At 52.4% G+C, this 11,726-nt stretch overlaps 2 protein-coding genes across 2 annotated transcripts; both read right to left on the bottom strand.

Moving 5' to 3' along the window:
- Positions 1-5,319: 5,319 nt before the first annotated feature.
- Positions 5,320-7,934, bottom strand: BO72DRAFT_447609 (putative 5'-nucleotidase). Its single transcript, XM_040944591.1, has 4 exons — positions 7,673-7,934; positions 7,385-7,595; positions 7,057-7,250; positions 5,320-6,968 (listed from the first exon to the last, which is right to left on the bottom strand). The coding sequence occupies exons 1-4, from the start codon at positions 7,774-7,776 to the stop codon at positions 5,486-5,488; spliced, it is 1,992 nt and encodes a 663-aa protein (XP_040801835.1). The 5' UTR covers positions 7,777-7,934; the 3' UTR covers positions 5,320-5,485.
- Positions 7,935-8,631: 697 nt separating this feature from the next.
- BO72DRAFT_447608 (putative C6 transcription factor) lies at positions 8,632-11,408 on the bottom strand. The gene is made up of 4 exons (XM_040944590.1): positions 10,288-11,408; positions 9,811-10,228; positions 9,477-9,756; positions 8,632-9,424 (listed from the first exon to the last, which is right to left on the bottom strand). The coding sequence occupies exons 1-4, from the start codon at positions 11,258-11,260 to the stop codon at positions 9,035-9,037; spliced, it is 2,061 nt and encodes a 686-aa protein (XP_040801834.1). The 5' UTR covers positions 11,261-11,408; the 3' UTR covers positions 8,632-9,034.
- Between the last annotated feature and the right edge of the window lie 318 nt (positions 11,409-11,726).

Below are 11,726 nucleotides of genomic sequence, written 5' to 3'. Positions count from 1 at the left end.
CCCCTTGCTTCTCCTCTGCACAGTGTCAGGTATCGTGTCTAGCTTGAGAAAGGATCAATTCTTCTCTTCTGATTTTCTTTTCTTGGGGCTTGACAGAGTTTGTCGGGCAGGTCCGCGGGCTAAAATTGACTATTCGTTAGCTACCATCGAACCCGTCGACAGAATAGCCATTCTTCACTTCCAGCATGAAGGAGACCAGTAGCGTCCTTATAGCGCCAGTGCATGCCATCTGCGGGCATTGCTAGACAGAAAGACCTCGCTTGAACAAATGATTGCGTTGCCGCATCTCCGATGGCCATTGTTTGCGCGAGAACGCAATGCATCTTTGCTGGCATGACACAACAGCTGGGCATCCAGGAACCAGCTCATCAGGGGTCGGTCGCTTCGATTCAGCTCGCGAACAAGGTTCAGCTGTCCAATGTGCGCAAGATAACACCCTATCTATTCTGAGCTCTTCGACATGCTCGGCTTGTCGCCAGACGACTTCAAGTTGTAGCGAGCCATTTTCTTGTGATATTGGCGGTGACATCTGAACCCAATCTGAATCAGAAATGGTTTGGTACTCAAGATCCAGAAGGAAACTTCAGGTTGGTTGAGTGGGGGCTCGGAAACCATAACCTGCGGAGGTTGAGCATAACATAGAGACGCACCGCACTTCGATTGAAGACTTCTTTCTCGGAGTTCGTGGCATGCTAGGATACTCCAGCATCATACCCGGTCCAGAATTGTAAAATCTGATGTAACCCGATCAGAATGTCAGGAACGTCATGGACAGCAAACCCTCGTGCCTTCAGGTCCAAGAACATTCGAGAGACAGAAGATCCGTAGCCCCAGGTACCATGACGACCGTCACAGCCAGAAGATGTGCATGGCTAAAGAAGAGAGAAAAGAGAAACTCTCAAGTCTAGGATCTCATGCCCAGTATTGCACCCAAAGTTCATATCTCTTTGGTCTAAACCGTAGCGCTCGTCACGATCATGAAGTATCATCGAAACGTCGCAAATCATGCGACATGATGTTCCTCCAATTCGATTGGTCATGAGTACATGCTCAGTCGTCTAAGCTTGGCGGGCAATTTGAAGTGCGGGAAATGGATCACCGCTCAAGGCGATGCTCCCCTGCCCTGATGCTCAGGACACCTAGGTCTCCTTTGAATGATCTCCAATCCACGTTCCGAGGCCCGAGGATGACCCCCGCCCCTTGAATGGATCCTCTGTACGGGTCCATACCCACGTCTGACAGCTTGATTGAAGTGGCACATTTTAGAGCAAAGCGATTCATGCATGTAGTCAGAGATACGCACATCTCGAGGCTTTGAGATTTGAGCCTCGCTAGGATGACAGCATACTTTCGGGGACAACACTTTCCTGACAGACTTATTTCGAGCGGTCTCGTGTGCGGTGCAGTACGAACCATCGAGGTCCCTATTGAATCGAGAACCCCAAAGATTTTTTTGGGTGGCCGCAGCATGTCCAGACGTTCAGGTAGTTTGCGAAAAGAAGCACCGTGTAGTCTTTTAATATGACATGTTGGAGCAAGCTATGGGTTAGCTGAGGGTATAGCAGGAACAAACATAGCTGCCTACTTTGCTGTTAAGATATAACTCAGGGGGTGGCAAAGTTCGACCTCCTCGGGTTCCTTGTATGGGTTCTGGCTCGAACCTCGATGAATCATAACAGACGGCAAGAAGAAGTTTCTCTTTCTCGGAAGGGGTCTGCTCTGACGAGATGAGAGAGAACTAGCTTCCCAGGCGGCTTTTTCAGCACACGATTAGCCCAATTTCCAAGACTAAACCGTATCCACCACGGTCCAACGCCTATCACTTTCTGTCACGGTCTGGGAATTTCCGTATCTCCAACTGGACACCTCCGTGTGAATCCGGCCAATCCAGCTTTGTGGAGACCAAACTATCTCATGATGTAGGCCTCACGTCGGAGGAAGTCATTTCAAAAACTCTGATCGAAGGTCTGATTTTCGATCTGCCATGGCACCGAGGGTGGTAGAAAGAAAAGCTTCGCTCAGAATCCAGAAAATCCGCATCCATGGTGCTCGAATCACAAATGGTTGCTTAGGAGTCATGATAGTGCCTGAGAATGTTATATGATATTCTATCACACGAGCGTCATGTCAGCGCCGAGTCATGTCATGCAGCGAGAGTAAAATACTCTTCATAATGTTTGCGGACACGAGGAGGTTGCCAAAACAAGGCCTCAAGTTGTTGCTCGGTAAGGGCCATGTCCTTTGCTTCAGGATTGTTAAGCATTTTCATTTTTCTTTTTGACCCAGCGAGTCTCCACATCTTCCCAAGGTTCAAGATATTCGAAAGTGCTGTCGTTGTCGGAGTTCCCTCTACATACCTCATATTGTGGACTTCCCAGAGCAATCCCAGTCTCCGAAGGACCTCACGGCTATGTCGGGAGAGACGCCTTCGTACTGGGCGTCTCCAAAACGATGTTTGCTAGAGTTGCAGAACCGTTCTTGAATATCAGCAAGTAGATGCTCCACCGACGGAGATGCGTCGATGGCGATACCTTCGAATAGCGTTTGTGTAAATCCGTACATGAAAGCTTATGCACCGATTGCCAATCTGAAAGTCATCTGCAAAACCGAGAGAATATCCAGCAGGTACCGCGCACGGACAGATTCCCATGCGGTCGGAAAGCCATACTGCAAGGTAAGATGAATCGAAGCCCGATCAATACTGTCCAGCTATTGCTGCGTTGCACACTCCATCAGAGCATGCCTATAAGGAATTTGCATCCGGACAGGAGATGCCATCAAAGGCAAATTCTCCTCCAAGGGCCCAGGTGCACAGGAATACTCTGTACGGATTGCTCCCAAGTATCTCGATACACACCACCGTCCCAACACAGCAGTGAGCGGGAAGTAGAACTTTCGTTTTGTTGCCCTAATGCAGCATTGCCCAAGCTGCGTATCAAGACCCAGAATAGAAGGTTTGACAATGCCCAATCATTGAGGCACCGTACTCCAATTTGATGCTTTGCTTCGGGATGATTGTGTTAGATGACGTGGTGCGACATGTATTTGGAACTCAGATATCTATATAACCCGGGTTAGTCACTCTCATATGCGCATTGGAGATTCAAACGTACCAGAAGCAGATGACTGCTTTTCCCGACCATTAAGCTGGAAGCGATCGCCGTCTGACATGAGACCAAAGCTTTAGAGCGGGTTTACCAGCCTGCCGGTGATTCTGGCAGCAATCGTAGCTGGCCCGGGACCGGGATCTTTTCCTGAAGTGATGCCTACTTACGCATGCACCCAAAAGGCTGGGTGATTGCCTCGCTTAACTTCTCGGCAGTCTTGGGGCCTCAATCATAACAAGGTGCTTCCCTACATCGTCCCCATTGCCGGATTAAAAACACCACAATAGAAACAAAAACGAAAAGCCAGCCAACATGATCAATACGCTGGTGTATCGATATTAGATTGGCAAAGCTCCTTCTTAAGGATATGCTTCCGATATGTGCTGACTGAAAATCCCACCTCACGCTGGGGGCCCAGAGAAGCAATGCCTTAACCTACAGCCAGGAGAGCCACGTGTGTTTGGCAATCGACGCGAAAAATCCCAGCCATCACCAAGATTGCCAATCATGGAGGCAAAGATACAATCACAGCAGCAAGCTCAGCATAACCAGGTACCACAAGGCGAGCAGAATCCGACGGTGGGATAAGTAACCCCCATACACAGCCAGCGCTGGAAGGTTGTGAATGCTGTCAAGAATCGCATTTCTCCGTCAAGGAGGAATCTCGAGCAGCGGCTGAACGCGTACGGCTCCAGAGACACCTAGTAAGTACCCGATCTCTACTTCCCTGCTTGGAGATCCCTGCGAAGCTACCTTGAAATAAGCCCATGCTCCCTTGCCGGTGTAGGAAGACTCAACTTGGGGATGGGGGCCGGGGACCTTGCAATCCATGCATCGTCGCCACTGGTCGGGGCGTATGACGTCGCCACTGGTCGGGGCGTATGACAGTACCCAAAATCCGAATCTACACATTCAGTTTCGGTCTTCCAATCATCCTGTCGATTCCTGGTCAATCCCACTCGAATACATACTCGTAATCGGCATGGTAAAAGTCGACTACATCGACCGCTGCATCAGCACGCCAACCAAGCTTCCGAGAATAGGACACGCACCTGATTCTGGCATTGCGCTCAATAGCCAGGACGCAGCTATTCCTGGTTGAGCTTATCGCAGACCGTCAGCTTGAGCGCTCGTGGCTCAACCAGAACCAGACGGGGTGCAAGTTCCACAGTGGGAGGGGGTAGAATGGCTCTGCAGGACGAAGGGATCGTCTTTTCGGATAGGGCAAGTCTGGATCGATGGTGGAAAGCCTCGATTGTCTGGTGACATGCAGCGCAGTATGTAGAATTACCTATGGTACTTTTCGGAGGCAGATGGACTGAAGAAAGGGACATGACAAAACAGTCCCACAGGTCTGTTCAAGATGGAAGGGAATAATCGAAAGGATGCAGATGCACTAGGCACTAGTCTTGCATTGTGCCTGGCTTCCAACGCAGTCTCTGAGAGTGAGATTTGAATGTAGGAGACGGGTCTAGATTAGGGGAAAGCAGACAGGCCGGATGGTTGAGCGTCATTGGTTGAGGCAGGGTTGTGTAGGGCAAGTCAAATGATCCAGATGATCAGAAGGATCTTGGGATGTAGGTATAGGATATTGAAGAGTAGAGTACTGGATACAGAAGGCTTGATGTAGAGCCAGGGTGTAGAAACAAGTAGGGCATGAAGACAGAAGCAGTTGAAGACAGGAAGGAAGACAGTTGAGAAGATGGAAGTGGAAAAGAAACTGACAAGGAGGGAGATTTCATGATAGACCAAGCTGGCTGGCCAGATCTTAGTTTATACCCATCAAGCCATCGACGTGAATGACTCTATTGTATTGACTATTCACAGACTGGAGTATTCTTCTTCTGTGAAAGCTGTTGAGGCATATTCAATGCACAGGAATACAATATTGAATGGATTCCATGGAAGAGTCTGTCCATCTTTGTGACAAGTCATAATGCTAGTTTTCTTCACTGTGTACAATGTGCCTCATTCACCCTTGGACTGAGCAATATCCTATCCTTCCTAGCCATTAGTTGCTCACATAAAGGGGATCGTCAGGAGGGACGAACCTAATCATATGGTTGTGCATGACAAGATCTAGATCGCCGGAAGTGGACCGAAAGCCCGCACAACATTCGCCACCGTAATCCCATGACTCAATGCTGGCCGCAAAATTGCATAATAATTAGACTCTCACCCTACATTATGTTTACAGACAGAAATGATAGCTGAATGATAGACTAATATTCATGAGTTCAATTAATATATGACACACACGAAAACAAAATGCCAACGCTGTATATCATGACTCATGCAAAACCCGAAATGCTCCCTGATGCTTGCTATACCCAGACAAATAATTCTGAAACCAAGAAAAATCCACACCCGTCAAAAGTTCAAACTCCTTCAATGATAATCCTCCCCTCTAATCGCGGAGAAATCCCCGGCGTCCAGTTCGGGGTGAACCCTCCCAGCTCTTCCGAATCGTTGATCGGAGACGGCTGCAGCCCGGCCTTGCGCATCCAGAGCCGAGTCACCTTGCGGGCAAGCCGCAGACGATGTTCCTCCTCCGTAGCCGACTTCGCCGGGTGAGTGACATAATTGGTGATCGGCTGTGGCGACGTCAACACCTCAGGGTCGGTGTCGGAGTCCGAATCCAGCGAGGCCTGGTCAGATCTCTCTGACTCAGAGGAGTCGCTGGGGGAATAGCGTCCGTAGTAGTATTTCTGCTTCGTGCGGTTCAGGGTAGGTCGCTGGACGTGGTACGGCACTTTCTCCGATGAGGGTGATACCTGGGTCGAGGGAGCTTTCAGCCATTCGTCTCTGTGCAGGCTCTTGTGCACTGTGCCCCAGTGGCGCGTCAAGCTCTGGCTCCATCGCTGCCACTTCCCTAGGACTTTCAGACTAAGGAAGTACTGACGGAGCAGGGTGCTGATGAGGATGCCGCTTTCTTCGTCAACAACCTCTTCCACTTCGCCACCCTCTGACTGCACGAGCAGTGACGCAAATCCGTCTTTGCCACGACCCATATAGCCACGGGTGGCAAGCAGGTAGCTTTGGCCAAAATCAATGGGCTGCCCACCGATCTTGGCCCAGTTAATCCGCGAGCCGGGCGGCGAAGATGGGTTGTAGCTGAATGAGATGTTCGACACCTGCGGGAACCGCCCCTCCAACGCGGGAAGCTGACTGACTCCATTCTCCAAGGCATCGAAGAGCGCTTGGCCTTTGATGCGGAGGAGAACGACAGGGTCCTCGAACGGAAAGCAGTTAAGAATATCCTTCACCTTCAACACCCCGGGCTGGTAGATCTGATCGCCCCGAATAGTCCCACCAGCCATCATCGCGCAGTCGGCGCCATAGTAGAACCGCATGAGATCGCAGGCGAAATTACCCAGATTCGACTCTCGTTGACGCACGGTGGAAAATCGACCGTCCAGCGGCCGCGTAGTGTATCCAATAGGCTTCTCCAACTTGGCCTTCAAGCTCGACGTCAACCGGCCGACCATGGTCCTAGCGGACGGATCCTCAGGGATTGATCGAACCAGGTCTCTGCGCACGATATCAAAATCCCATCCCGCGCCGTCTGCCTTCCGCCAAGCTTCCAAATAGCTCAACTGCTTGAAATCGGTACCCGACCGGAGAATATGCACCCCGTTGACTACAGCATGTGCATAGAAGTGGTCGTGACCCCCCAGAATAATATCCACCAGCCCCGGTGTCAGATTCTCAGCCAACTTATAATCATTCGGTTCGCGTTGATGGGTGACAGCGACGACGATATCCGCCCCTTGCTCGCGCAGCCGGGGCGCAAGCTCCAACGCCGTCTTCGACGCCGACTTGTAAATCAGATCCGGTGGTAGGGCATTAATCGTTCCCAACCTAAATCAGCGAACATGCAACATAGTCAGCAAATATGACCTCTCAAGTAGCGGTGTATGCACCTGTGTCAGCGCGTATGCAAACGTACCATTCCCTCTCCCCAAGCCCAATCACCCCGACCTTAATCCCATTCGATGCGGTCAACATCACGGTCTTCTCACAGTCAGCGATAGGGACATCCTCCCCCAGCGCCGGATCGATAACATTGGCCAACAACCAGGGAAACTGGCATTGTGTGCGTAGATGGCGGAATTGCGTGACTCCGAAATCGAGATCGTGGTTCTAAACCCGGCAGGTGAGTTGGTCAGCTTATCTCGTATTCCGCACCGAATGGCCTGACTGAGCTCTCGTATTCCACCACTATCCAAGCTTGCCCAGCCCACCTTGAAAACATCAACCAGGAAAGTGAAACATACCCCAACACAAGCAACATCCGTCCCAATCTTATTCAGAAATGGCACCATATGCTTGCCCTTCGTGACCGAACTCTCCAGACTCGGGTTGTAAGCATCGCCGGAGAAGAAGGTAAGCACGCCGGGCTGGCCGGCAAAGGCGGGATCGGAGCGATAGTAATTAGCGACAGACTGGAAGCGCGGGACGCCGCCTACGGGCTCGGCGGAACCTGGTCTATGGGAATCGGCTGCGTGTTAGCGACATATTCTCTGTGGTCGGGGTGTCCACCTCAAGGTGCAATGAGAACTTACTCTACGTGGTAGACATCGTTGTAGTGAATTAATCGGAGATCCGGCGGGCCTGTTCGGCCACTAGTATGGATGACGGAGAACCCGTCATTTGCGACAGCTGACATGCCTTGATTTGTGTGTATGTGTATGTACAAACAGAGGTAGAGACAGACAAGAGAGCTGGAGGAGATTTCACGAGTCCAAACACTGAACGAAGAGTAAGAGCGAGAGAGAGAGAGAAAGAGAGAGAGAGAGAGGAGGGAGTAGAAGGTAAAGGGGAGACTGTGTACAAGTACTCGGTACAAGGACAAGGAATGGGGGGGAAAGGGACCCAGTGACGCAGTTACGCTGGGTCTGGCACCACGCCAGGCATCAAGGCATCCATGCAGGCACCCGGAAAATGCGGAGGTCGCCGGCCAATCACTCCACCACGATTGGGCACACGGGATCGACGCCGCGGTGGCGGAAAGACAGAAACACAGCGGAGTCATTCTCAGGGCTCGCTGAATGCTGGATCCCTGGATCCGAGGATCCGATTGTCCTCACAACCTTGCAATTGAGTCATCGCATTTACAAAATCTGGCGCAGAGTTGACAGCGTCGACAGCGTCCAAGCAGAGTCGTAGTATCCGCCACAATCTGCTACCACTTACTCCATGTGATGATGTCCTGATTCGGTCGGTAAACACCGCCCCACATTCCCTCCCATCCCTGAAGTGATCACATGCCCGCCCGCCTTGGCTTATCAGCCCGTCAATAGCCCGATAACTTATCGCCTATCGATCATCCACACTAGTGCTTCTAAAGATAGCCGATACGCAAGGGCGTCGGGTCTCAATAATGAGTGAGCTCCCTTCTACAACGAGTTCTGACGGAGTTCCGGAGTATCTGTCCTCAACAATAGCAGAGTCATCGGCTAGAATGAGCCCTGTCAGATCCTACGTCGCGTTGCAGCTCAATCAGAACTCTAAATGGGAACCATCCCGCTTCAGCTGAATGCAATAGACTGCATGCGCTGACGTGTATTCCGCCGATTGCAATGACACGCTACATGGCATAAATAATCATTGTTGCCCAAATACAATTCTAGCTACCTGTTCGCCGCAGAAGAAGCTTGCAAGAAGCAAAAAGACTGCCACGGAACTGAAAGGAAAGAACAGGTGGCAAAATGAAATACAGCATTATGGAGCAAGCGAAGTGCACCTCGTCTTCCATACTCATCACAAGGCAATCTGCACACTCTTGCGTGTCCCGGGTCACATAGAAGGGGTATATGGTCATAACATGGTAGGGTGGGAGGTGACAGACACATCTGAATCTGGATCTGCCCACGGTCATCGGCTTATTTCATCAATCATTTCCATATCATGAGGCTGTGTCGGGCTCAAGCCCAGGAAGCCGTGGATGCAGCCGTATCCGGGTAGAGATTCTCAATCCACCGGTACAAGTCCGTGCCGTCATCAAGGGTCACATTTTCGCCGTTCAGCCAGTTGGTTGCCAGAACATCGGCGGGCAAGGTGGCAGGCATCGGGGATGCGTTGACCGTGAGGACCCGATCCAGAATGTTGGAGATGACCTTCCGTGCACGCTGGCAGACATCGTACATGCCATCATGCGGGCGGACGACGTATTGGAGATGAGAGGCGAAGACAGTGAGTTTCTGGATAACCTCCGATCGGCGGAACGGGGTGGCTTGGACCTGAGATTGGGCTTCGGATTGACGGAGGAGCTCGATAGCTAAGACTCCGGCTGCGGGAAGACCAAAGGACGATGCCTGTAAGCTGTCAGTACAGATTCGCAGCACTAAAGAAATTGGCAATACGCACATTCCATCCGACATTATAGGTGCCAGCCCTAGACCCAATTTCCTTCCCAATGAGCTCGAGAATGGTGCTCAGTATGTTTTGTGACACACTGATCAAGCCCTCCCCACCGCTTTGGGTCCGCTTCACCAAAACCCGGTAAAGGAGGAAGTCATTGTAGAGGAAGTTCAAGTACAGAGGCAAAAGAACACTGCTCGAACCGTTCGGGTCGGGAGAGCCAGGCCGCCAGCGAAGGAAGCCGGGCAGCTCGTTCCAAGTTTTGTGAGATTGCTGAGACACCTCCCTAAGCATGCGACGTAAGCGATATGTCTTGTAGAGAGCGTGACAAGGCACTTACTGAACCTTGCGAGACAAATCGTCAATACGGCGACTGAGCGACAATTCCAGAATCTGCTCCCTCGTCGAGCCAATGAGCAGCGCAATCCGAAGCCACGCGGACTTCCCCACGACTCCCTGGGTATTCCATCCCGTCTTGTCCAGCTTGCTGATGGCCGCCTCGCGGATCTTCGGCTCGGCTAGAATCTCATCATAGCTCAAGTCGAGCGGGAACTGGACGTCATAGTAGCGCCAGCTGATCTGGGGGGGTCTGCCCAAGGAGGTGGCCAGCTGTTTGTCGATGCTGTATGCGCCCGCGACCAGACGTTTGCGAAGCTCGACCACGAAGAAGGGGGTCCTCGTGTCCTTCTCTGATTGATTGGAACCGAGAGTGAAAGCCACTGTCGCAAGCTCGGCCAGCTTCCTCCACGCTCGAGGATCTGTCAGTTGTTAGCCTACGTCCCGATTGCCCGCACCAAGAGAAACTCATCAAACATACCATTTTCACCGTAAACCAAGGTCAAGAGATGAAGATGCTGGAACAACAACCAGCCCAGCGAATCATCCACCGCGCCAAAGGTATCACAGAACTGCAGACAGGCATCACTCGCCGAGACTGCCTGGGCCGCCAACAACTTCTGATCACGGGGCACATTGCGTTCGCGCTCGCGGATGGACCGCCAATCGCGCTCCAGCATGGCGCCCTGCCCGACGATCGAGTACACCAGCCCAATGCCCTCCCACCGGGAGGAGATCCGCCGGATATAGTCCTCCGGGGTGGTGGCCGCATGCACCGTCAGGGGCTTGGCGCTGTCGTCGAAGATCTTCTGCGCCCACCGCAGCATCGTCGAATGGCGATCCTTGACGTAGCTGGGGTCAGAAGTCAAGGCCTCCAGGATATCCTCGAGGGCCTCAAACATCCCCGTGATGAGCCGGTGACCCAGGATGCACCCCTCGGGCCACACATCCAGCGAGGTCTCCGCCAAACGCTCATACAGGGGCAGGTTCTCGAACAGCAAGGTGAGCAGTCGGGCGCCCATCTGGATCTGCCTCGGATCCGGCGTGGTGGCAGGCTCGGCCCGGCCCGCGGAGGAAGCATCGAGGTACATGGACCCCCGAAACTGGTCCTCCATCTCACTGAACATGGCCGAGCTATTGTTGTTGTTGGCGGTGGTGGCGGTGGTGGGAAGACCCATGGCGGCTAGTTTCTCGTCCCCGTTGGGGGTTGACCGGCCACCCTGGGTGAAGGAGTCCGGGCGGCCCTGCGAGCGCGGAGACGCGGTCGGCGACGGAGCATTGTCCGAGTACCAGGTGCGCGTGGCGGGAGGGGCGGGATACACACAGTTCTCGGCCTTGCCTCGACGGATGCAATTCTGGCAGGCGGGGATTACATTGTCGCAGCGCATTTTGGACTTGCGGCACGGTTCGCATGGCGGTGGTGGCTGGCCATTGCGGCGCGGAGCAGCAGACATGCTTGAAGGTTGCCGCACTCACTGCAGGAGATGTAGGAAGAGGAATAGAGGGGCCGTAACAAACAATGCCAGTAATAGTGATGGATGGAGGGAGGGAGGAGGGAGGGAGAATCAATTGTAATATTGGGAATGGAATGGAAGGCTGGAGCATACAAGTAGTGACAAGAGATCGAGGCCCGCCTTGGTGGGCGGCGTATTTAAATTCATCCTCTTAGCTTGCTTCTTGCTTGCCCGCGCGGACAAAAATAGTAAAATCCAGTGGCTGGAGGAATTGAGGACAGGGAAACTGCCCTGAACTGCAGCCTGTCTCCGCACTTACGTACCTGGTCGACACCTCAGGCAACCCCACTCACAGTCACCTGCAGTCAGATATTGAGTCCACTTCTGGCCCATGCACGAGCTTAGGTATGGTCAGAGCTTCCTCAATTGAAGCTGTATTGGATTTTCTTGACAGTTGACAGCCAGA

Source organism: Aspergillus fijiensis (genome assembly GCF_003184825.1).
Source record: "Aspergillus fijiensis CBS 313.89 unplaced genomic scaffold BO72scaffold_20, whole genome shotgun sequence".
NCBI lineage: Eukaryota > Fungi > Ascomycota > Eurotiomycetes > Eurotiales > Aspergillaceae > Aspergillus > Aspergillus fijiensis.
Note: the sequence above shows the minus strand (reverse complement) of the source record. Positions and strands in the feature narration are given on the sequence as shown.